This window comes from Trematomus bernacchii, unplaced genomic scaffold (assembly GCF_902827165.1).
Source record: "Trematomus bernacchii unplaced genomic scaffold, fTreBer1.1, whole genome shotgun sequence".
Taxonomy (NCBI): Eukaryota; Metazoa; Chordata; class Actinopteri; order Perciformes; family Nototheniidae; genus Trematomus; species Trematomus bernacchii.
The window spans coordinates 1915471-1942715 of NW_022987571.1; the positions used below are offsets into that span (position 1 = coordinate 1915471).

Genomic DNA, 27245 nt, shown 5'->3' on the forward strand with positions numbered 1-27245 from the left:
AAAGGATAACTAGTTTTTTATTTAGATTTGGAAGTTGCCAGGTTTTGACACATTAGAGTTCCATCTGTGTCCAGCCTAAGGTTCTACTAGTTGACTGCTTCCTAAAGATCTATGGGCCCTACAGAAATGAGTTCTGAGTGCTCTAGCACTAGCAGCAGCACTTGATGTGTTCTAAAAGAGCCTGAATTCCAGTGTAAATATTTACTGCAGTTCTCTTGTTTCTCATCAAAAATATGCAGTAGTGTTAATTCTTGCATTTGTTTGAGGTGTTAAAATGCTGTTTTATTTCTTAGCCTTAAATACATGGCTGCTAGCTTAGATGTGACGTATATCATGTTATATTCACTGATACTTGAATCAGGTCCTATGTCATTAAGGGATGTCAATCCTTAAAAAATAAGACAAAAGCTCTGGTAAGAACGACCAATATCCATTTCTGATTCAATATGACTCTAATCTCACGCCATTCAATAACTGAGCCACTTTGCTCTCCTTTTCCTTCTTAAACATGTTCACTTTTTAAATTATATAATATTTGGACTTCAAATTAGTTTTTAAAAAGCATTATATGAAAGTTAGCACATACTCAAAGAAGTTTTGATTTGATGTGTTTAACTTGACATTTCTCCAAGCTTCTGATGGCAACACAAGTGAATCTCTGTCTGCTTAATGCGCTGCAGTGCTTCCTCTAATGTTTATGCATTTCCAAACATGGCGGTGTTGGACAGAGTGTAAAACACGCTGAGGGTGTATCTGTCCTCAGCACTTTGTTCTCTGATGTCCAGATTACAGCACTATAGAGAGGCTTGGTCGCACTGTTTCCTTTTAAACTCCTTATTATATTTGGGCCTAGTTTTATGGAAAAGTAAGACAACGTTAAAAAATAGAGCTAGCATCTGGCCAGTATATTATATCAGATGCAAAGTCTAACTTTTCTGCAAAGTTTTGACATTTTAGATTGAATGGATATCCACATTACATGGCAACATTTGGAATATCTATTGATCATTGTTCTTGAAATAGCAATATAAAACATATTGTCAAATAGTTTTGGAATATCAGTTTATCCAATCAGTGTGGATCTTTCGTCCTCTTCTTGAAGATAACATGAATAAACACCGCAATGCAAAACGCATTTTTTGCCATGGATTTCTAAATCTAAACTAAACATTTCTTCCATTAACTCTTCAATTGAGGATTAGGGGTCACAGACATAGGCATCGTTTTCCTCTGTTTCTCAAATAACAGTTGCAGTTCGTGTGCGTGTGTGTATGCGTGAATGTGTGCGTGTTGATGTGCGTGTGTGTATGTTTGGGAAGGGGGGTGGGGGGGTAATCTCAGCGGCGCCACCTTAAAAAAACAGTCTCGCAGACCTGTCAATCTAGACGAACCAGACAGACCCTAGCTCGCGGCCCTGCTGTGAGAGTCTGTACGTGATTGGCTGAACGCGGTGGTCCCTGTGAGAGCTGAGCGCCTATTGGCTACAGCATGTCGAGACACTGACGCGCACGACGTCTCCCCTCTATTGTTATTGTGGCGTGCGCGAGGGGAACAGACAGGATGCACGAGGAGACAGTGGGGCTGATAAAAGGATAAAACAACCGAGAAACATCAAGCTAGCGCTTTAGCCTAGAAAGCCGGGAAATAAACACTAGCTCGTTACATTACAGGACTTTAGGGAGACATTAGCCGCGTAAAGGCACAGCGGTTCGTTACATAGGATTAATACAAAGGAGTATAAACACAGACCACACGTACGGCTTGCTATCTTTCTGCCCAACTTCTTCTATCCACTCCGGCTGATGTGTAAGTACAAACTATTGGTCTCCATCTTTTCCTACCCCTGTCCTCACTAGTGTTGCAACCAGGAGAGCCGGGAAAATGAGGGGGAAGTCAGACAGGCACATTAGCTGGCTAAATTGTTGCTTACTGTAAAGTAACCTGTTCCTGTCCACTCTTCTGTTGTCTGAGTCTCTCACACTGGCCGACATTGTACTGTTTCTGCTTCTCCATGTACTGTATCGAGTTCCTTCTATCAAGCAGTCAGATACATCAGTCCGCATTCAAATGTCTCATGTATTTATATAGGGTTCCAGTGTGGTATGTCAGTGAAGTGCATGTATGGAACACAGACCAAGTTCTCATTTGAAGTGCGGGGCTACACGTTAGGACCCGTATGATGATGTTTGAGAGCAGACATGGAAGGTGTGTGTATGTGTATGTGTATGTGTATGTGTATGTGTGTGTGTGTGTGTGTGTGCGTGTGCGTGTGCGTGTGCGTGCGTGTGTGTGTCAGTCACAGGTAACAGGTGACAGCATGCTTAGGCCTGCATGATGCATGGGGTATTGAGCTTTAATAAATGATGTGAATGTAAACATCAGTAACTAGATGTATGCATGTCTCATATATGTAAGGTTGCATGTCTCATGTATGTAAGGTTGCATGTCTCATGTATGTAAGGTTGCATGTCTCATGTATGTAAGGTTGCATGTCTCATGTATGTAAGGTTGCAGTTCATGCATGTCTCATGTATGTAAGGTTGCAGTTCATATTTACTGGAGTGTAACGAAAAACAGTTTTTGACAATAAATTATACTATTATTGCATAAATAAATAGAATTCTAATATTATTGTAATACAATACATATTATAAGAATACTATGCTTGTTGAGACAAAAAGCGAAATTGAAAGACTGTTTATTGTTTTGTAATAACTGTGTGTTGTGAATGAACACTGCAATAGCTACTTTCACAATGTAACATGTTCCTTTCTGAAGAAGTTAGAGAGCAGATAGGGAAGGGCAGATTGAATACATTGCAATACAAACACCTTGTGCAATTCTACTGTGCAATAATCATATTTATGAGCAAAACATCCTTTTATATAACTCAAAACCTTAATATGTTCACTTAGCTATTATAATGCTGCTAATCATTTGTATCCATGGATGAGTACTTATTAGCCTTTCATTTCCTTTCTATTACTAATGTGTGCTTTCCCTCTATATTTAATATGTTAGCGTACTGTTTATCATTTATTGCCTTTTTCACCTGCTTCGTGACTTCTGCTGTAACGCTGTACATCTCGCCGCTGCAGGACTAATAAAGGAATTCACATGTTCTGATTGACATTTTGTAAAAAGAAACATCATTATTGAAGCAATTTTAATATAAAAAATAAAATGAGATGTATGTTTGGTTGCAATCTCCTAGTCACCAGTACAGTATTCACACCCTGTAAGGTCGCAGTTCATATTTGTGTGACACAAACTGTTATTAAAACAGTTTTGTACAATAAATCATACTATAATAGTATTGTACAAATAAATACAACTTTTCATATATAATCTTCTTTAAATGGTATGGGTAATTACCACATTTCGTTGGTCAGAGACCTTTACCATCAAAAGAGACATTTTGCCAGCAAATACAATATGTCTGGAGCAGCAAAACATATTTGATAACACATCTTATAAACTAGTTGTAATCCTCCCCACCAAGTTTCCCCTACTTCTGATAAAACAATTGTTATTTTTATTCAATTTCTTTTTTATTATCATTCAATTGGATTAATTGATAAATGTACAGGCTCCATACAATCTCAATGAGCTGAAATCAGTACTAGTATTTTTATTTATTTATAAAAGCCTATGCCTAGTCATTTTAGTTTGATCAGATTGAAATCAGCTGAAATGTGCAGGGTGTATGTGAGGAGCTCATAATGATGCAAGTAGGCTACCATTGCTTTGGATTGTTCAAGTAGATTTAGCTGATAATACAAATAAATTTTAAACATTTACATTGTATCCATTTGACACCAATGTATTACGTTGACCTATCATGTATTACATTTGTTTGCATATTCTGCACTTTGGAGAAAAAGCTAAATACTGTCATCAAGGTTTGGTGACTCGGTTTGCATATGGAGACTAGTTTAGAATATAACTTGTGTTACAAACTGAGAGTGTGTCAAATGTAAAGAGGTCTGATCGAAGACGTTCATCTCTTTGCAATATGGGAAATGGTAAGAGTCAGTGCTTTTTCAGACCCGGGACACAATTCCCTTTGTGTCACTCACAAAGTAGATACACATTATTATTGGTATGATAAAGGCTGCACAAATTCATCCACTAGGGTCATAGTAAGTGCAATATTTGGCAAAGGCATAAAAGGTGAACATATCATTCTTAATAACTTTATTCTACAGACTAAATTAAATAAACGGTTTGGTACAGACACTCTTAAAAATATAACATAATGATCACTTTCTTTTCTTTTTCGATAACTATGTACAAAAGTGCATTTTGCATGATTCCCTTTATTATCGCGAATAATATTACAATTGCAATATCAATCAATATGATTGATATTGCATTTTCTCCAAATTGTGCAGCTCTTATTATTATTATTATTATTATTATTGTATTTATATTTATTTATCTGAGAAGATCACAGATTTAGCCATAGAGGCAGTCCCTGACAGGTTGATGGCATTTGAAGAAAACACACACGAGCACATAAGCACAGAAAACACACACGAGCACAATTGACGCACGATTGCAGCACATATAGAGCACTTACGCCCAATGAAAAGCCCTAATATACAAACCCATTAACACACAACAGACACAAAAGCACATACAAAGCTAATATGCACAGACGATATGAAAATCAATGTGATGAACTATTGGTATTATTCTGGTGTTACATATTGACTAGTAAAGGTCCTTATTCCTCTTTGTACCGTTGTTACTCTCTGATTTCTGTTGGATTCCACACCTAACTGGAATCTACTAACTCCTGCTCTCCGCTCCACTAACAGGGACTGACTCAGAGCTTGGCCATCACGATGCTGGGGAACTTTCTGGTCACTCATTGGCCGACCAACTTAATACCAGGTAAGCAAGACAGCAAACACACATGACAGCAACAAAGTGTCATACCTTGGAAATACCATAACTAAAAGTAAGGTAGCTAATATGCATTTGGACCAGGATCAGAACCAGCTTTATTGCTAAGTTTACACATACAAGGAATATGCTTTGGTGTATAGTGGTGCATACATAACACAATAAGGACAATGAAGTCAAACAAATGCAGCAAATATAGAACTATTATAAAAGCTTTTTTTAAAACTATTGTAAAATTGAAAGAAAGTATTCAAGAAATATACCAAAAAGTAAGTACACAAAGTATATGGCAAACTACTCTGAAAAACAAAATATGCAGTATTACAGAATTTATAGTGTAAAAGGTGTAAAGATTTAAAAGAGTGAGCATTGAACAGAGATGTGCAACATATACAGAGGAATGTGCAAGGTTTACACTCATTTGTATGAGGAATGCCTTTCATGATGTGTGTTCATGTCAGTGATTGGTCATCTGATCAGGTGGATTTACTGTAGCTGACTTTACTTGGCTCCACAACTGTTACACACAGATGTTAAACAAGGGCTTTAGGTTTGAAGCTGTTCCAATGTGCTTTGAACTGACTGGGAAATATCTATAGTGGAACTACACAATTATAATATGATTTTTTTGATAGTGCCCTGGACTATTAGACCCCAAAAACAGATCATATCTACTGATGCACTGTGTCAGTCAAATATTCCCTAAGATACAGGAAGCAGCAAACATAATGTTATGTTGCCAGCAGATGGAGGGCTATCTCCCCCATCTTAGCATCTTCACTAGAGATTTGAGGTGTTTCCCACACGCTATATTTGAACTTTTAGAGATGCAGATGCGTTGAACATTTCAGCACACCTTGAGTATTAATCAAATCTCTTTAAAAGCTCTACAGATTGTACAGAACTCAGTGACTGGTTGGTTTTTTGATATCAAGTTTTGTGACTGACATACTGAACTATAGACTTTCTCTGATTAATAGTTATCAAAGACGTTTGCAAACGGTAGAGAACTATTAGTTCTCTAAGCCCAACATTTTATATTTCATCAAATAGATCAAACTTTACAGTAGACCAAAATCCTCAGTATACACAAGGGTTATCTTGTGCTTCCTTCAAAGGTCCTACCTGACACTACCAATTCATGCCCGTGCTCATTAAGGTCATACCAAGCATCCAAATGTTCAGTGCTCTTGACCCTCATCATTGGTGTTGGCAGCTTTATTTTTGGGCCTTTGTCCATCCATCCCATTCGTGTGAAAGCGATATCCCAGGAGCGCCTAGAGGGAATCTTGTGGCTTGAACATCTAGTTTTGTGTGACAATAGAAGCGCAGTAGAGAAATGATGCGTTCTTTAAGCTTCCCATCCTTACAGGGCCATCTCCCCATGCACTGCATTTAGCAACAAACTGATGAAAGGTACAAAGGCTAATATAAAGGCGGTACAAATATTCTAAGAAATGTGTATGGTACGGTATATAAATGCATATACAAGCACATATACTCACGGTCAAGAAATAGTTCTAATGTGAGTACACATTATGACATACTGTATGTGACGCTGAACACCATGCTTAATACCCGAACATCATACATTATGTTTTACTAGCACATAATATACAGTTTATATAGCATATACTATTGTTTCTATAGTCTGTCTCTTTGTGTCTGTGTTGTTGAGAACTCTAACTTTCCTTAGTGTGACCTGGGAGCTGTCATCTCTGACACTTTAGATAGTGGGAAGATAATCAGTAAGCATGCTAGCTTTAAGGATGTTCAATCAGAAAACCTTAGCGCTGTTGTTGCCTAAAATCCAAGCTTCTTCTGGAATGTGGACATGGGGTACAGAGAGGACTAGAAGTGAATTGTAGTTAGCAACTGTTTACAGATGATAACTCATATCTATGATTGATTTAGAAATGTAAGAGCTGAGTGCTGTGATTGAGGGAAGGTGATAAAATATCTCTAGAGTTTTTATTTACATTGTTTCTATACATTTGAATATCGTGGAAAGGTTAATTAATTTCAGTATTTCAATTTAAAAGGTGAAACTCATATATTAAATAGATTCATTACACACAAAGTGAATTATTTCAAGCGTTTATTTGTTTTAATCTTGATGATTGCGGCTCGCAGCTAATGAAAACCAAAAATTCAGTATCTCAGAAAATTAGAATATTACATAAGACCAATACAAAAACAGATTTCTAATACAGAAATGTCGACCCTCTGAAAAGTATGTTCATTGTGTATACACTCAGTACTTGGTTTGGCCTCCTTTAGCATGTTAGCCTTCAGCTCGTCTGCGTTGTTGGGTCTCGTGTCTCTCAACTTCCTCTTGACAAAACCACATAAAGGTTCAGCTCAGTTTGCTGGCCAATCAAGCACAGTAATTCCATGGTCACTAAACCAGGTCTTAGTACTGTTGGCAGTGTGGGCAGGTGCCAAGTCCTGCTGGAAAATGAAATCAGCATCTCCATAAAGCTTTTCAGAGGAAGGAAGCATGAAGTGCTCTAAAATGTCCTGGTAGACGGCTGCGTTGACTTCGGAGTTAATAAAACCCAGTGGACCAACAGCATCAGCATGGCTCCCCAAATCATCACTGACTGTGGAAACTTTAAGCTAGACCTCGAGCAACTTGGATTCTGTGCCTCCAAACACTTCCTCCAGACTCCGGGACCTTGATTTCCAAATGAAATGCAAAATGTACTTGAATCTGAAAGGAGGACTTTGGACCACTGAGCAAGTTCTTTTTCTCCTTAGCCCAGGTAAGACGCTTCTGATGTTCTCTGGTTCAGGAGTGACTTGACACGAGTAATTCGACAGTTGTAGCCCATGTCCTGGATACGATAATCTTCCTTCCTCTGAAAAGCTTTATGGAGATGCTGATTTCATTTTCCAGTAGGACTTGGCACCTGCCCACACTGCCAAAAGTACTAAGACCTGGTTTAATGACCATGGAATAACTGTGCTTGATTGGCCAGCAAACTGGCCTGAGCTAAACCTTTATGGGGTTTTGTCAAGAGGAAGTTGAGAGACACGAGACCCAACAACGCAGACGTGCACCATAGAGAGCATCCTGACTGGATGCATCACGGCCTGGTACGGCAGCTGCACCGACCTCAATCGTAAGACTCTACAGAGGGTGGTGAAAACTGCACAGCAGACCACTCCACACCATGGGGGAACTTTACTCCCAGCAGATCAGGAAGAAAGCCCTCAGGATTAAAAAAGACCCCCATCACCCCAGCCACAAACTGTTCTGTCTGCTGCCGTCTGGCAGGCGGTACCGCAGCATCCGGACTAAAACCACCAGACTCAGGGACAGTTTCATCCCACAGGCCATAAGACTATTAAACACATGGGTTGCAGTCGAATAATCCAAAAATCAGCTCCTAAATTCTAACCCTATCGTCTATCCCTTGACCTCTGAGTGAAACGTCACGGGGTTAAGGGATAGTGGATAGGAGAATTCAAAAGGACTTAGGAGAAGAGACTGCGGTACTTTAGAGAATCGACTGCACTTTCACTATCCAACGTGTTTATGATGCGCCAGCGGAGGTCATAAATGTGCGTCTGCTGCTGTGGGGAAACTATGGAAACTACAGTTTTCTATACAGCGGACTACAACATGGATGTTTAATAAGAACGAGGGACTACTGTAAACTCATCTAGAGACTCTGCACCGTGCTCTGATGCTGTTGTGCTTTATGAACGGGGACAACAGAGAAACATATTCTTCATGACCAAAGTTGGAATTGAAATAAAAAAGGAAAGTGAAACTTATGCTCGTCACCCTCTCCCTCCGGTCCACATTAATACAAATGATCCCAATACGTATGATTGTATGAAAAGATCTTAAAATCAATACAAATGTATTTATTATAAACGTTAGTCCTTAACATCTATCACTGTGTATATCACCATTCAAACATCTTTTCAAAGTTGAACAAACCCCACACAGCTCAGTAAAGACTGTGAAATGTTGACTTTATTTGATCATTTCAGTAAAAACTAACGTTCATATTTCTCTTTTTGATTATAATACTGATGAACATTCAAAACAAAGCACTTTGGCAACTTACCACATACGTTTTAAAATGCTTAATAAGCACCGTAACTTTCATGATATCATTTCTCGGTCATAATCGGTTGTTTCCGTGAACGGCCGACTGTTGTGTGACGGCAAATGCTGCGGCTGCAAGGCATTGTGGGCCAGCATTTTCTCCTCTCCTTTCGTAAAGGAAGGTCCAGTGTTTCCTAAGCTAAAGGAGGTTATAAAGGAAGTTTGCAACCTCCTTTCCTTTCATCTAGAGCAGGGGTCAGCAACCTTTTTGATATGTGCCATTTAAAAAAAAAAATGGCATGTGATCAGTGTGCCAAATCCACATTAAGATCACTCGCGCATGCATGCACGTGCATGGTTGTGGCATGACCACCCAAACAGAAAGATATGGACACAAGATGTGTGCAAATGTATTTAGTATCCTATCCATGTGAACATGATTTAAGTGGGAGGTGGACCTCACATCCTGTAGGGGGGTCCGGGGGCATCATTACACAGAACCTTTATCTGGACAAATATCCATCATGAAGTCAGTCTGAAGCAAGCATGGTATCCCATATAAGATCATAGAAGTGACGGTGGTGCAAATAAGCATCTACCAATCAGAGGGAGTGCAGTTCAATCCAACTCCCTGCAGTCAGGGCAAGTGTCCTTGGGCAAGATACTTAACCCCAATTGCTCCTGTAGACAAGTCTATGGTGTTGAAGTGCATTTGTCCTTACTTGCCATTCTAAGCAGTCTCTCGTGTGGCTCACGTCATGATGAATAATTGTATATTCTGGAGTTGGGGTGTTTAGAATCTGTACCAGTCAATCTGGTATGAGTGCCAGTTAGAGTTGACCATTTGTGCTCATTAATCCTAACGTAGCCTGTTCCTGTGTGTTGTGGCAGCAGCATCATGTCAGTGAACCCTCCGAGCAGCAATGACGCCTGCCTCAGCATCGTGCACAGCCTCATGTGCCACAGGCAGGGCGGGGAGAACGAGGGCTTCGCCAAGCGGGCCATCGAGAGCCTGGTGAAGAAGCTGAAGGAGAAGAAGGACGAGCTGGACTCGCTCATCACCGCCATCACAACCAACGGCGTACATCCCAGCAAGTGTGTGACCATCCAGAGGACGCTGGATGGACGGCTGCAGGTAGGTGCTCCTCTAACACGCAGCAGCAACAATTACATATCACTGTTGTTATCATTTATTCTAGGTTTCTTCCTTCTGCAAATACAATTATAATATTCTTAAATTAGGATTTTCACAGTTTAATTTGCATTGTCATTTTCCATTCAAATCGTATTCAATGTTCAGAGCTATAAGGGTTGCCTGTGCAAGTCTTGTTAGTCGTTTTGTTTTGGGTTTGTGATATTCTTGGTAGTCATTTATTGTATTTTTCATGTTTTAAAGGGGCCCTATTATTCTTTGGGGGGTGTTTCCTCTCTTGTAGTGTGAGCTATAGGTTTTTGTGCATGTTATTATGTCTGCAAAGGTAAAAATTGCCTGAAATGCCTCCATTGGACTCCTTTGTTTACTTCCATAACTTATGGCGCATTTCCACTACACGGCCTCGCTCGGCCTCGCTCGGTATGGCTAGGCCTCGTTAGGACTGGCTCACTTTATGGCGCATTTCCATTACAGTTTAGGAACTGGGGTAGTATCTATAGTAACGCAGTGTAGGCGGAGCCGTGACGTCATCTTCAATGAGAACCCCAGAAAAACAACACAGCCGTTAGCTGTTAGCACTCACAGCTCACAGCTCCTCAGATATGTTCAGAAACTAGACAAAAGTGAAACAAGTACACACCACAGACTGCCTGTGTCATGGCGAATACAGTCGCTGCTTTATTTATGTCTGTATAGGCCGTTGTTGTGAGTGTGGACGGTCGGAGCATATATTGCGTTAGCTTAGCCAATCTCCATTTAGAAAACACGCATTTTAAAAGGTTTTTCGCCTGCCGTCTGTCTGCAGACTTGACAAAGCATTAATTCATGGTTTTTACTAACCGGTATCAGTATGTTGTTACTTCGGCATCATTTTGAAACGTGTATTACAATTAAATCACGGTCAAATATGTCCATCTTGTTGTAGTTGTAGCCCCCTTGCCAGCGATTCTCTCTCTAGTTTAGCATACTCAGCCCGACTCAGCCTCGTTGTCTCTGGCCCTAGACCCACGATTTTATGAGGCCAGAAAAACTGTGAATTAGGACCCGCCGGCCGGTACTAGGCCAAGTGGAAACGCAACCAAAGACGGGCCGCTGACGTCACAGCCCTCTTAAACGGGGCTCCGCGCTGTAGTGGAAACGCGCCAATAGAGACATCACTACGGAACAGAGCCGGCCAGCTAACCAATCAGAGAGACTGGGCTCTGGTTTCAGACAGAGGGTGAAAAGAGGTGCTGCAGAACTGGCAGTATGAGAGAAATAAAGAGCTTTTTGAACATTAAAGCATGGAATGATGTCATAGTAGAGACACTAAATACTAAAATGAATCAGAAAATTAGCATTAAAGGGCCCCTTTAATAGGATTATGTTATATCACTTCTGAATTGCAGGCTTTTTTCAATTGAAGATATAACGTTACTGTATTTCTGGTGAGAATGATGGAGGCTAACATGATGCTGTGATCTCTACTCAGGTGGCGGGGAGGAAAGGTTTTCCTCACGTCATTTATGCACGGTTGTGGCGCTGGCCCGACCTCCACAAAAATGAACTCAAGCATGTCAAGTTCTGCCAGTACGCCTTTGACCTGAAGTACGACAACGTCTGCGTCAACCCCTACCACTACGAGAGGGTGGTGTCGCCTGGCATCGGTACGTCAGCTTCATACTTCTCAGGTTCTGCTCTCTGATTTAGCACTAGCAAAATGTATTAATCTCATCCCCACTTTTTGTTGTTTCTGATGCATGATAGTGACGTTTTGATCTCACGTATTTCTGTCTTCTCTCACAGTTGGTCTCAGCCTTCAAAACACAGGTGAGTTTCATACCACTGCACCACATCATGATTACTGCAAACTACCATGTCTTGTTTCAAACTGTACCTGCCTGTACAACGATTAGGCCAAGGATTGTTTTAAAGGATCAGTGTGTAATGTGAAATGGAATATAGGAAATTATAAAAATGGAGGATTACAATGAATTCCTCTTTGATGGTCACACACATGCACTTTGCACACACAGTGAAATCTGCATTTAACCCATCCTAGTATAAGGAGCAGTGGTCAGCTACTATACAGCGCCTTGGAAGCAGTGTGAAGAGACCTGGTGCCATGCTCCAGGGCAGTAGTCAGGAGATGAACTGGCACCTCTCAAAGTACAAGTCTACTCTCCATGCTTGGTCCTTTCTGGGACTTCAACCAGCAACTCTTCGCTTCACAAGCCCCTACAGACTTTAGCTACATTCGCTCCAAAGTAATGAATATTATATTCAGAATTATGTTTTCATTAGTCAATAATCACCTGAAAGTAGGAGTTGTGTTTTTCTCAACTCTACAGAAGGAGCCAGGTGAAACGGCAGTAACAACGTTGTTCTTACTTGCAGTTGCAAAATCTGCAACTGCAAAGCTAGATGGCGCCAAATCTTGCACACTGTCACTTATAGTCAACACTTTGAATGCAGCCATAGCATTTGTTACAGCTACTTTTTTATGCTTTCATTGCTTTAACATTTTCAAAGGAGCAAGTAGCAAGGTTGTCATATATATGTATATACACAGTACATGTGTACATTTTACTCCTCTAAATGTATTTGAAAGTTTTAGTTACTTTACAGATTCACATTATTACCTGTTAAAAAAGAAATTTCAATTCATAAATAAACATTGACATATAATTATAGGTTAGCTTATCCAGCATCAGTATACAACCTTATTCAAATGAGCTCCAGTTTTAGCAGCAGTGGTACACACATTAATGTATCAATATTCATAATCCAATAATACAAATGTATTATTCTAAAATAGGCCATGACGCATACTCTTACTTTTGGTACTTTAATAACAAATATTTTATTAATATTTAGAATTTTACTTAAGAAATACTTTTAGCTTAAGTAATACTAAACTAGAATGACTAAATGCTAAAGCCTTTTTCTCTCATGCACTCTGTACTGAATGTGATGGCCTTGTGTGAATAAGCTATCAAGTCAAGTATGAACTGAATGCTGTCATAACATAAAGACTACAATAGTGCTGGGTTAAATGGTATGATCCTTTAGAAGCTTTCCTCTCTGTGTGACCAGAACAGGGTACATGCCACACAATGCCACCAGATTTCAGATTTGACATGGTTAGACCTACTTCTGATTATAGACTAACCAAACTGTGAGAGTGCTGCGTCTATGCTTTCATCAGTGACCACACTGAACATGTTTTATTTAGTTCATTTGATTTATATATTATCTTAAGACTTTCACACAACATCTCATCATGTCAGTACACCATATCATGTTATCATTTATTATCATAAACAATGTTGGTTTGGCCCCTTCAGTGATTTCATGGTGAAAAAGGGTCATATATTGAGATATTGAGCACCAATTAAATCGTCTGATGACCTGATGTAGTTTATGTCCAACACACTGCTGTACAGCGTAGTGACTGTCCCTCATGCCCGACAGCAGCAGCCGGCGGCGGCCTGATCAAAGAGGAGTACATCCATGACTGCATACAGATGGACCTCCCGCCTGGCATGCCTCTGTCTGACCACCAAGCAGCCCTGAAGCTCCCTCCTGCAGACCTCTACGGGCAGCCACAGCTCTCCTCTGAGCCCCATGGACCCCCACCCGTCACCAGATACAACCTGCCTGTCTCACCCAAAGGTCAGCTCCTCATTATCATAATTCTGTGTTTACTATCACATGGTTAACAAAGACTGGCAGAGCCTCCTCCCAGCATTTCATCTAAAAAATGCACCCAGCGCTATTTTTTATGTTTTTATAACAATCACATCTTGATATAATAGAAGAGAGCAGCGCTACGTCACTGCCTGGCAAATTGCTGGCCCCTTCCTCTTTCTGATGAAAACAAAGAATCTGCGCTTAGCGGAAATAATAGTTTTATCATCCTTAAAAGCTGCTGTGTGGTGTATTGAACATCAAACAAAGAAAATACCCACTTTTCAGATTTTCTTTACACACGTATTGGACATATGGATGTTCACAAGAGAAACGGATCTGTAAAATCTGTAAATGTTTTGGACCTTGCCACCTGAGGGTTGATGTGTGATGATGTGTAGCTGCTGCCAGCTGCGGGGGGGAGTCAGCCTGACTCTGTGTGCTCTGCTCTCCCTTAGTGTCCGGCTCCGGCTCCATGCTGCCTCTGCAGGGGGGCCACCCTGACGGACGGCTCCAAACGCCATCTCCACAGGCTCAGGGCATGACCCCGGCTCCACGACCTCTGACCCCGACCCAACCCACTCCTCAGCAACAGGCTGGCCAGCAACCCTCACAGCCCCCCCACCCACAGCAGCCCCCCCTACCTCCTTCTCACTCGCATGGACAGAACGGGTACAGCAGCAATAAACACTCTCAGAGCCAGGCGGCCTTCCACAGTGAGTCCACACACACACACACGCACGCACGCACGCACGCACGCACACACACACACACACACACACACACACACACGCACGCACGCACACACACACTAACATACAGTACATACAAGGATATATTGTCATATTTATATCTGACTGCTCAGTTTATACAGACTTAAATAGACAAATACTGAATATGATGATAATAAAATTGGAATTTGTTGCAGTCTTAAATTGTATAAGTAATTGTATTTTTCCGCTCATGGACATAGAAAACGAAATGTATGTATGTAATCATTACATAAATGCACAAGCAGTCAGGCGACACGTTTCAAAGTGAAACAGATTGGATTATTTTACTCACTTAAGGGCAACTCTTGAATATTCAAAGGCTACTTTTCACAATCAATAATAAACTGGGGAATAAAGGAACATTGTAAACTGTTGCAATGTACTTCGATGAACACTGCACCTGAGCTGTGGTGGAATATTCTTTTATGCTGGAATGTTCCTAACTGAGTGAAATGAAGTATCTCTGTCTGCACCATGAAGAGCTGGTGCAGTTCTCTGAATGCTAAGCAAAGCTGCTTCCTTTCTGATGTATCTTTAACTGAAGTCTAATCAACTTTTACCAAAGGAAATATGTTGCCTTAACCACAATTCCTTATGGCAGCTAAATCTAAAGTGGTAGTCATGACATCCTATCACTATCCTGTTCAAATGTACACTTTCTTTTGTTTCTGAGTAGGTGTGATGTGTTTTGGACAGTGAAATTGTTCAGGATAGATGTATCACTGTTCTCATTTTATGAATAAAGTTGCATGAAAATCACAAAAATAAAACACGTGTCCACCATGGTGTAGGAGCAGTATGATATTTTGAGCATATCATGAGTTCACCTTCACATGTTTCCTCGTCCTCATGATGTTTTTAATCAAACTGCAGGACAAGGGGCTTTTTTGACTGTACACTGACCATTTGTCTCTTCCTGTCATTCAGCAGTGTGGACCGGCAGCAGCACAGCCTCCTACACTCCTATAGGACCCCAGCAGAATGGGCAGGGTCACCAACAACCCCCCCTCCATCATACCAACCACCACTGTAAGACATTGTGTCCTTCCAAACATGATGTTCACTGTCTTTCTGTGGCTTTCACACACAAAACTCCTCACACGCTCCTTTTCAGGTGCTGTATCTTATGTGAAGTCTATTATCTAAAGCAAACTGATGATGGTGATTTATCTGATATGATTGATTTAAGTCTTTGCTTCCTCTCCGTTCATGTCCCTTAGCCTTGTTCTAATTTCAGCCGTCTTTTGTGGTTTTACTTTTATTTAAGTACATTGTAGGAAATTAGCTATATGAGTAAAGTGTATTATTAATATTGTATGATTACCAAAGCTTACTTTTTCAAGTCTGACATATAGAGAATTACATTTATTTCAAAGTTACTCGATGAAGTGCTAATGTGGTGCAACAAGGTTGTAATGCAAATATAGTCCCTGTATAACTCCTAAAGTATCCTGTATGCCTGTGAGACATACATGCTCACTCCCGCACTATTCACAAGTATCCACTTCAAGTTTAACGTGTATGTACAGCTTTGTTTTATTTTACTTCACACCAATGTTCTTATCCTTCTGCTTTCAGGGTCCCAGCATCATGGCACCACCTCTTTCCCTCCATCTGTGTCCAACCACCCAGGTTAGAGATGATCACTGTTATCTGTCAATGCTCATATACACAACTGTCGACCATGGAAAAGCTGATGCACTCTAGGTTGTAAGGTTTTAAGAGGATGTATAATCTTTATTTGTACATTTATTCGAGTATCTGCTATGATTCATATGTCTGCTGCAGAATGCGTAACATCTGGGCTCAAAGCTGTCAGGACCCTGACTCCCTGTGTGCCCGGTTTGATTGCAGGACCAGAGTTTTGGTGCTCCATCTCCTACTTTGAAATGGACGTTCAGGTGGGGGAGATGTTCAAGGTGCCCTCCAGCTGCCCGGTGGTCACCGTGGACGGTTACGTCGACCCGTCAGGAGGAGACCGCTTCTGCCTCGGCCAGCTGAGCAACGTCCACCGCACAGACGCAAGTGAAAGAGCCAGGTGTGTACATTACAATACATTCATCTGAGTGCGATGAGCCACTAGAGGTATCAATCTCCTCCTCTACTAACCTATGATAGCACACTGATAGCTGTGTAGGCCTAACAAGTTATGCATTTATCATACTAATTGGGATTCATGCCGATTAATATGTGGACCGGTGGGTGAGGGTGAGTGCGAGCAATCTTTATGTTTCGCTTTTCATTTTTTTAATTTCAACCGCAGTTGTCTTTTCCTGAGTCTCTGCTTAACCCCAATACGTTTTACCCTGAGGTTAAGGAATAGTGGTTAGGAAAACAAATATGAGCTCATTTTTGGACAACTCCTACACAACCAATGTTTGGCCCAGATGAGAAGAGGGTTTTCAGATAACATATTGTTGAAAGTTGGAAACATATAAGCACTTTAAAGGGGACCTATCATGCTAAATGCACTTTTTGATGTCTTTTATACATAAATATGTGTCCCCGGTGTGTCAGGGAACTCACGCAGCGTCAGAAAACAAAACCCTCTCTCTTTTCCTCCGTACCCAAATCTCTAAAAATGGGGAAACAACAGAGCTGATCCAGATTTGCGTCCGATATGACATAAATCACGTCATATCGGAAATGTGGACGCACAGCACTATCAGAAAGTTGCTATCAGAAACAATGCGTGACGTGTTTTGGAAGTAATATGATCTTTGTTTACATTAGCATCGCTAACACTCAGAGCTAACCTGTACTGGAGAGAGTATGTGTGAAGAAGCAGGAAATAAAAAAAGGAACTCACCTGCAAGAGAAAAAACATTTGAGCTCCATACTGTTTCAGAAAAGATCCTTGATGTGGTTTGGAAAATGATGGCATTTAATCACAGCAGAATTATAAGTATCTGCCGGTAGAATTCTGAGCAGGCATTAGCTCCCCCTCCCAAAATCAGCATTTCTCTAGCAGGGCTGGAATAGAGGGATATGAGGGATGTCTAAGATGCATGATCTGTTTGGTATTTTGAGCAAAACACATCATAGACATGTTTTTTATATATTTTTATATATCTGAGACCTATAATATATGCTGAAAAATAGGATAATAAGAGACCTTTAAGGCATAAATTATAAAATGCTAAATAAGCACTGTAACTTACAAGATCTGCATTTCTTGGTCACAATAGGTTGTTTCCGTGAATGATGCGTCGCGTTAATTGTTGTGGCCGCAAGGAATTGTGGGACAGCATTTTCTCCTGTCCTTTCCTAAAGGATCATGGCTGATACTTCTTGGTCATTTCAGGAAAATGGACTTTCCAACCATCTTTTCTGTTCCAGATGAGCTGTCCTCTGAAGTCAGGACTGGAGGCTTTAGGACTACACTTGTATGCTAACTAACTAACATCACATTTATTTTCAATCAGACACTGGTGGAGTACCCCGTAATCTCTGCAGCCAAGGCCAGTATAATAATATTCATTGTTACCAATAAATGAAGGGAGGTTCCACATGTGTGTGTTCCAGGTTGCACATAGGTAAAGGCGTGCAGCTGGAGTGCCGTGGGGAGGGCGATGTGTGGATGCGCTGCATGAGCGACCACGCTGTGTTCGTACAGAGCTACTACCTGGACAGAGAGGCCGGCCGGGCCCCAGGGGACGCTGTGCACAAGATCTACCCCGGGGCCTACATCAAGGTCCGCACACACTCACACACACATCTTCAAGTAGCATGCAATTATCAGAATCACAATACTTGATTTATCCTGGGGAAATTGGGTTTTGCGAGACTTGCTCCATTTGAGAAGGAAATAAATAAAATTATAAAAATGAAAAAAGTATTTATAAAAACATAATCAAGTAAAAGTATGATGTCCAGTTAAAGATCAAATGAAATAGAATATCATTATTTTATATGGGAAGTTAAAGTAAAAATGCACACGTTGCACTACAATATGTGTTGCATATTACAATACATACAGTGGTGTATCAGTATTTATAAGATATTTATATAGCATTGAACTATAAGCATTGATCTCATAGGTTGCGAGACACAAACAAATAAGTCACATCCATTTGAAGTTAGTCATTGTTATTGGCAAATATAGCGCTATATGAACAGTTGGAGTGGGATTAAAGAATGAAAGTTGTAATGTGCTCTGTGTCTCTCAGGTGTTTGACCTGCGGCAGTGCCACAGACAGATGCAGCAGCAGGCTGCGACTGCGCAGGCTGCAGCTGCAGCGCAGGCTGCTGCTGTGGCAGGAAACATCCCCGGGCCAGGCAGCGTCGGAGGCATCGCACCTGCAGTTAGTGAGTACAATCAGAAACATGCTAAATGTACAATGAAGAGTTTAAGGCTCAAGGTAGGAACTAATATATATATATATATATATATACCACCAAAACACAGGGAGAAGGACCAGACAAGAAACAAGGAGGAAAACATGAGACAGGGAGAACAGAACAGCAAAACAAAACCCATTACCAGACACACAAAACTAAAACCGTGACATAACACCAAGATCGTGACAGATAACAAGTATATGAAATGGTGACGTGTAGGGTTGGGAACCGAAACTCGGTTCCAGATGAGAACCGATAAGAAAATGCCGGGTACCGGGTACCCATACAAAATACACAATTTCGGTTCGGCTTAACGGTTCCTAAACGCGGTAGACCCTTTATTCCACCGGGTCCGTCTGCACCGTGGGTCCGTCTGCACCGCGCGTCCGTCTGCGCCGCGGTGACCCGGTGGAATACAGCCAGGGTAAGGGCGGACTGGCCATCTGTGTGTTCTGGAGAATCACAGAACGGCCAGTCGTCAGCGGGCCGTTGACGACCGGCACCGCCCTTAATTTTTTTTTAAACGGCATCATGTAAGTTGCGGCGACAGAGTTCCACAGTGGCCCCGCAGCGGGGCTCCCCCCGCCCTCCCATAGACAGTTCACGAGCTCAGTCACTTCATAACGCCAAAGATGGGTCGTGGTAAACGCTCTAAAGTGAGGCTCCACTACACTAAAAAAGAAAAAGACAAGGCACAGTGTAATGCCTTGCCACAGGCATAGCTCAGTTCAAATAAAGCACAGCTATTGTGCAATACATTTGTATTGCATGTATATTTTTTATTTGTAAAAATGTCAGTTAAAGCTTAAAAGAATAAAGATATTTTTGTTATCTAAATGTTTGACCTCTTTCTTTTACAATTTTGGAATCGAAACGGGGAATCGATAAGAACCGGAATCGATAAGAACCGGAATCGATAAGCAGAACCGGAATCGGAATCGATACATTTCAAACGATACCCATCCCTAGTGACGTGTTAGTAGTTGAGCCCACTCATGCAGCTTTGAGCAGTGTTGGGATACTGAAGATTAAATTGTGTTTGTAAACTTTATTTCAAGTCTGCTGTACATGTTTTAGGATTTTGGGGATTTCTATATATACTATATGCTGCTGCTACATTATAATACATTTATTTAACAGGGACAGTGCACATCGATAGACGTTGCGGTCAATGCACCAGAGTTAGTCAAGTGGCGGTTTTTCCTCTTTAGGAGTGGACAGGTGTTACTTGCATGCTTTATTCCAGCGGTTCACAACCTTTTTCAACTCAGGGCCCACTTAAGAATCAAAAATGTTTTCGCGGCCCACATTCAACCATAAGAAATACGGAGGCTAAATAAAGTTCTGATTAGTCAATTCAGAACATGTGACACGTTGTTAATCCAGTAGAACAGACCGCTGTCAAGGACTGTAATGACCGTTGCTAAGAAGGATCAAGAAAGAGAAAGGAAAAGAGGTTCAAATAAAAAATAATCTTAATAATGAAAATGTTTCCACACAAATCCTAATGTTTTGCAAATTATTTGGCGTCAAATATTGAATTTACATTTACCCCCTTTAATATTTTATTTGGGCTTTTAGATGAAGGCCGCACACAGTTAATAAATACAACTATTCTTCTGGCTAAAATACATCTTTTTAAAAGTCAATCAGAGTAATCTTGATTTAAGGTGTTTGAAGAGTAGATTAAAAATACCTTTTCTTTTGGAAAAAATGATTGCCACAAAAAATCAAAGGGTGGCCAACACGCCATGAAATGGGAAATAATGAGCTCTAACGAAGAGTGGGATCAAAGGAACAGTAAATATGCCATGTTGTATTTTTGTTTGTGAAATGTTGATCCTACTGACTGTATCTTTATTTCTTCTGTTTTTGTTTTGTTTTTGTCTGAGATGGGAATGTCATCTCCTATATGGTATTGTTATGTCCATGTTTGTGTCTTTTGCCTGTACAAAAAAATTAAAATAATAATAATAAAAATAATAATTTGGCGGCCAACTTGCCATGCCTTCGCGGACCACTAGGGGGGCGTGACCCACAGGTTGGGAACCGCTGCTTTATTCACTTGTAATCTTCATCTTTTGTTTTCCTTACTAGCCTTTTCATTTCAGTATTGTAGGACTTCCATTCTAACTTACAGCAGCATCATCGGGGGTTTTTCTCGCAAAATGGCTTGTTTTTTGGATGGGAGGTGTATTGGTCCCAAAGAAGCTCAATGTGTTTAGTGAGTGTAAAAGTCTGTCTGAAAGATGCAAGCAGTGATACCACAGGCTGAGCAAAAGGCACAGCATAAGTAATGTAAGCCTCCTTCTAAAGCCCATGATGAGTACAGAAAGGCTCCCTGACGTGATGTGTCCCTCTCCTCTCACAGGTCTGTCTGCAGCCGCGGGGATCGGGGTGGACGACCTGAGGCGTCTATGTATCCTGCGGCTCAGCTTCGTAAAGGGTTGGGGGCCCGACTACCCCCGGCAGAGCATCAAACACACCCCCTGCTGGGTGGAGGTCCACCTGCACCGCGCTCTGCAGCTGCTGGACGAGGTGCTGCACACTATGCCATTGGCAGACCCAGGGCCTGCTAACTGAGGACCAACGTGTTCAATATGAACTGTATGAATGTGCACACACACTCACACACATACACACACACACACACACATACACCTGTTGCCAAATATGCTATTAAATTGATACACGAAGCAAATCAATGAGAAATACAGGAAACATCGAGGACCAATAACATTATGCTTTTAACAATCAATGCACACACGCACACACACTGCAACCAAACTGTCTGCAGCCACACAGACACACACACATGTTTCTAATGCTTTACTCTGCAATCTAAAGTCAAACACAAGGGAGGAAAGATTCTCACCAACCTGTGTTCTGAAGACATTTGTATGCACTGCAGAAATCCAGTTTCCCTATATGCAATTGGGATTTCTTGAAATTGTAGCAGTGTTCTGCAAATTAATTCATGACAAAACACAGACATGTCAAAAGTAATGGAGTTCATTCACAGTGAATACACACAGTGTTACAGGTGTGTTTGGGTGGCAGATGGATGCATAAAGGAGCCCAGTGTTTATGTCATCTCTGTGCTCGTACTGTATGTCCATCTCAACTCAAACTGTTAGCATCGATAGCTGGTTAGCCCTCTTATTACGCTCAGCTCAAGCTATATTATTTTTGTACCAAAAGACTAAAAAGCCAAAAACATTTAGCTTTAAGTAGTGTTGTTGTTCTTTGTAATGAAACAGTGCTACCCTGTATGTAACCAAAAGCCAAAATACCTCATAACTACAGTGCAAAGTCACGATTACGTTCTCCGCCTGAAGCGCACACACTGTTCTTCACTGACTGGCTGAAGTGGGTGAGAGCAGCCCTCTGTTAGCATTCTGGCTCCAACACTCCCTTAGTTTGCGTTCCTTTAGCTTTATGATGTAGCGTGCTGTGCTGTGCAGAACTTGATGATTGGACCGATGAGCAGAACTTATACCGATGACTGAATAGCTCCGGAGACAGAAACCTGAGTGCCTCTCTGTTCTCATCTCTGACAGTGTGCTCACTCTATTTCAATCAGAGCCCTGTTTTTTATATGTGGCCCAACCAAAGCAGACTATCATGCTGATATCAGGCTCAAGTAATCCTGCTTTTAATCATGCAGCTAATAGAGTGGTGCACTGATGACATCTTTTTGTAGGCTGACCCCGGAAGATAGCATCGCTAGACCTCTCGATAAAAAAGAATGGGATTTTTTATTGGATTTGGGAATTTTGCAGAAAATTCTCTCTGGAAAACACACGTTTATGATACTTACATGTTTTGTCCTTCTGGTCCGGGGCCCCAAGCAGTTGCCTGCCTTGCCTGTTGGCAAGCGGCGCCCCTGCATACAAGCTTCAGATATTTACACGTGGGGTATTTACTGACATAAAAAACATTCAAATCTCCTTAGCTTGTGGTAACCACAGACCTTATTTCATGGTTTCAACCACAAACATGTTCAAAAAACTGTTGATTCCAAGATGAGGGAACCGGAGGTGCTAAAATGCTGACTCATTTCAGGGTTTCAGGACTCATTCCTGCACCACTCTGTTTGGTTATTTGGATGGATTTGTTGATCCCTAATTAAGCTATCTTTAAAAAATGATGCGCTCTTCTTTTATAATAAAAGTCAAATAAGTACAGAGTTGAACCATACACAGCATTTAGATGATTGGCTGTGTGCTGATCATGTGATCGTGGTTACATGAGGTTGATGTGTAGGGAACACTCCCAGTTAAAGTTAGTCCTTCCCAATGTTTCTCTCCCGTGAATGACTGAACGCTGTGTCACTTTAAATGTTGCGGCCGTAAGGTTCAAGGTTCAAGGTTCTTTATTGTCAATCTGACATAGCTACAGAGTAATTATGTAGTTGAAAATCTTATGTCACAGGCTTCTCCAACAATGCAAGGAATTGTGGGACAGCATTATCTCCAGTGTTTCATAAAGGATGGCTCAGATAATAAAGGAAGCATTGAAGCTCTTTTCCCATCATCTAATCAAACAGCTCTTATCATGACTGACACTGAGGTACTTCCGGGTCATTTCCCTCCGTTAGGAACCTTCCTAAGAAAAAAAGAGTATTCGACCACAATCTAAGTCACATTTTATTTTACGGGTGTCATTTTCTTCTACATGTGTTTAGTGGTGTGGACCCAATGAAAGGGTACAATGTAACCAGTATCAAATGGTACCATCTACTACAGGGAGTTTAGATCCAAGAGTGGGTAATGTTCTGACGGCTCGTTCTGTGGAGTGCTGAGAGGAGAGGTCATGTGATTCAGCTGCTTATCAAACATCAGCCATATGCATATTTGTGATTTGTGCCTTTTGTTCTCAGCCATAGATGCACCAACACTGGACCCTCACACACACACACACACACACACACACACACACACACACACGCAGGTTTCTCTCTCCACACATGAAGGTTCATGTTGCACATTGTGATTTCAGATGTTTCAGTCTTTGGGTGTTATTCTGTGGTTCCCTCAGGTATCTGTGTAGTTCAATGAAGATATCACAATGTGTCCAACTTTCTTCTAGAGATAGTATTAAGAGAGCACTCATCTTACCTGAGTAGTATTATTTATTGCCTTTTGTGAGTGTAAAACATGAATGAGTACGCGTTGCACTATTTTAATCTTAGCATGGACAACTCAAATAGATGTCATATTTATCTCTGCTCTGCTGCCCATGTTCAGGGAGGTACAAGCAGGCTTTCTCAGATAATGAGCAAACCCTTCATCACCATCATCATCATCATCATCATCATCAGAGGATTATCCCCATCACACACACATCACCTCGAACACATGTCCACAAGTGCTTTGCATTCAGCGCCTGTATCTGTGCACATCTGTGGATGTACATGTCCAGAGAACTAAACCCAGCTTCAACTGTCATTTTGTGGGTTTGTCATTTTAAAAATGTCAAATGATGCTTTATTTGATACTTCTCAGAGGGAAATAGCTTGTCTGTAGAGACAAATCAAACATTTGTGCATGTTCATCTGAAGTCTACCACCAAGATACTCTATCTTCCCCGCAGTGACGACCATATGACCAGAATTCAAATCATTTACCTAAGTAAAAGTGCTAAAACCAAACTGTGCATACTCTTGTTACAAGTAAAAGTACTGAATACAAAATGTTACTTAAGTGGAAGTCAAATCAGCAAAACATTATTTAACGTACTAGTACCAATTGCAGAACAATCTAAAATAAGGAAAAAGAAACATCCAACAAAATCAGAATGATTCAAAAATACATTTGAAAATGGCTTTATAGATGCCAATAAGTCCTCTCTCAGTTGGACACTTGATTTATCCACTAACATATTCTTGAACAAATTGTTTCATTTATCACAAAATCACATTTTTGAACTCTTACAAAAATCTGAATTAGGTTAAAGGTTAAAGTTACATATTAAGATAAGTGACAACATATTTAAGTCAGACATCTTTATTTATATCCATTGTGTAATTGGTTGAGAACAAAATGACCCAAAAATAGTTAAAGGACACCAAACTCATCAACCCATTGAGGGCTGGATTCAAAATCACACCAAAAATCGAAATGATCCAACTCAAAAAGTCCAACGTACCCTGAATGTGCACTTGTGTACTAAGTGACATTCCATGGCTGCAGATGACATCATTCCCTCCAAGAAACATCTCAGAAATGTTTACTTAGTAAATATGACATCCCTGTTTTTCCAGACCCAAGGCCTCTTACTTCAAGGGTTCTCACTTTGAAACAGAAAGCTTTAATGTGCAGTCTGACGTTTGCTTCTATGGAGTCCACTGCGTCAGAGCCACGGCCCCCCCCATGAGTACGATGTGTGTCCTGTCTGTAGAGGAACAGGATCATGCTGCATCATGTGAAGCAGAGATGAAATGATCTGTGTACACTAAGAAGACACTTGTCATAATATAGTGTCCTTTGTGTTCACGACAATTCATTCTTCCTCTGCTGTGATTGGACGGTTCAGTGGCTGTGTGACAACTATCCAAACTCTTAATTTCCTCTTCCGCTACTCATGGCCTTCATCAGTGGATATAATAATACTACTACTCAGAAGTCTGTGAGCAAACCCCATCTACTGATGAAGACTGAGAGTGGTTTGAAAGCTCTAAATGATCTGGTTACTGTGCTAGAGTTTTGCTTTCAACTGAACATGTGTAAAACCTAGAGCTCAAAAAGACACTCAGAAAAGGTTTAGGTTAAATCATTTAAAATATAGAATTCATTTAATGTTGATATCCAACAATACACATTTGTAATAAAAGCTCTGGATGAAAGTGATCTCCACCTATTCCAAACCCACTGCAATCCATCCTCATGAACATTCAGTACCCAGATCCTGAGAAACACACACATCCCATTCATTACACATTTAACACACACCATGCTGACACACTACAAACACTATATGTACTAAATCTTTTGATTTGGCTTCCTGAAATATATGGTTCTTTGATTTTGTAGTTTTATTGTAAAGATGTGCTGCTCTTGTAATGTTGACTGTATATTAAAAGAGATAAACATATTGTACTGTCATATTTATACACATGTTAATGATGAAATACTGTTTCACTGGGGGGGGGGAGGATGAAGTATTTTCATATACAAATAGCATTATATTCTATACATAATATCATTCACGCAGTTTCAGTTTCTTATTTGACTAGAACCCACTGAGGACCTCACACTGATCACTCACTATGATACTAATATGTGTTCAACTAGAACTATTAGATATACATGGAAGCAGATCCAGGAAGCTGCAGGTGTCTTACTGTTATAGCTGTCATGAGTTATCACATACCCAAAACATGCAGTGGATCTTATGCAATATCATCATATATTGACAATAATTGTACTATACAATCCAACCTCCAGTGTATCTGATTGAAAGCATCCCAACTTGGGTCAAATGACATGATGTGTCCTATAAAGAAAGAGAAAGGAACATGTGTGATGTCACACAGTCTCGTACAGTAGGTGGCAGTATGGACTTTAAAGTGGTGTGCTATCTAGTGTATGGGAGACTATCCTAACATACAGCAGAAGTTGAACAACATTCAGAATGGCTCATAACACTTTCAAGTCTGTACTTTGTTTGGAACGAGGTCCAAAGCCTGTATCATCATATGCACAGCTACAGTGGAGATATGGCCGACATCAAGTCTCCTCTAACAATGGGACATGAATATATCAATCATAAAACACTGAAACTATTTTGAAAACAATTACAATAGTGCAAGAAGAAACAAAGTTATATAAAATAGTGAAACATCATGTTGCAAAAGCAATGAATGAACTATATACAGTATGTACAAAATAAATAAATACAATACGCTAAATGTGACCTGGTATATGATACATGATACATACTAGTATTCCAAACAGCAGATCAGAACAGGACATCCAATGACTTTGCCTCTCATTTATTCATTTGGTTCTTTATTGAGGGAGTTTGCCTCTCTAATATTTGGGTTATTCCTCAGTTAGGGTAAGGGTTAGGGTTAGGGTAAGGGTTAAGGTTAGGGTTAGGGTAAGGGTTAAGGTTAGGGTTTGGGTTAGGGTTAGGGGTAAGGGTTAAGGTTAGGGTTTGGGTTAGGGTAAGGGTTAAGGTTAGGGTTTGGGTTAGGGTTTGGGTTAGGGTAAGGGTTAAGGTTAGGGTTAGGGTTAAGGTTAGGGTTAAGGTTAGGGTAAGGGTTAAGGTTAGGGTTTGGGTTAGGTAAGGGTTAAGGTTAGGTAAGGGTTAAGGTAGGGTTTGGGTTAGG

General features: G+C 40.7%; 1 protein-coding gene across 6 annotated transcripts; it reads left to right on the forward strand.

Moving 5' to 3' along the window:
- The first annotated feature begins 1497 nt into the window (after window positions 1-1497).
- si:dkey-222b8.1 (uncharacterized protein LOC560317 homolog) lies at window positions 1498-26005 on the forward strand. Of its 6 annotated transcripts, none has more exons than XM_034126226.1 (13): window positions 1498-1806; window positions 4824-4899; window positions 9866-10109; window positions 11599-11797; window positions 11913-11936; window positions 13581-13781; window positions 14255-14512; window positions 15500-15598; window positions 16148-16201; window positions 16424-16607; window positions 18095-18263; window positions 18739-18877; window positions 21282-26005. In XM_034126226.1, the coding sequence occupies exons 1-13, from the start codon at window positions 1803-1805 to the stop codon at window positions 21491-21493; spliced, it is 1863 nt and encodes a 620-aa protein (XP_033982117.1). In that variant the 5' UTR covers window positions 1498-1802; the 3' UTR covers window positions 21494-26005. The 6 variants fall into 6 exon arrangements, with proteins under 6 accessions (XP_033982117.1, XP_033982113.1, XP_033982114.1 ...); XM_034126222.1 differs by having other exon boundaries at window positions 1499-1806; window positions 15497-15598; XM_034126223.1 differs by having other exon boundaries at window positions 1499-1806; window positions 13584-13781; window positions 15497-15598.
- The last annotated feature ends 1240 nt before the right edge of the window (window positions 26006-27245 follow it).

Bases quoted from the DNA above. Each gene is read 5' to 3' on its own strand.
- si:dkey-222b8.1 (XM_034126222.1), top strand. The intron at 10,110-11,598 runs GTAGGTGCTCCT...ATCTCTACTCAG, and splicing joins CGCTGGATGGACGGCTGCAG to GTGGCGGGGAGGAAAGGTTT. The intron at 11,937-13,580 runs GTGAGTTTCATA...CATGCCCGACAG, and splicing joins TCTCAGCCTTCAAAACACAG to CAGCAGCCGGCGGCGGCCTG.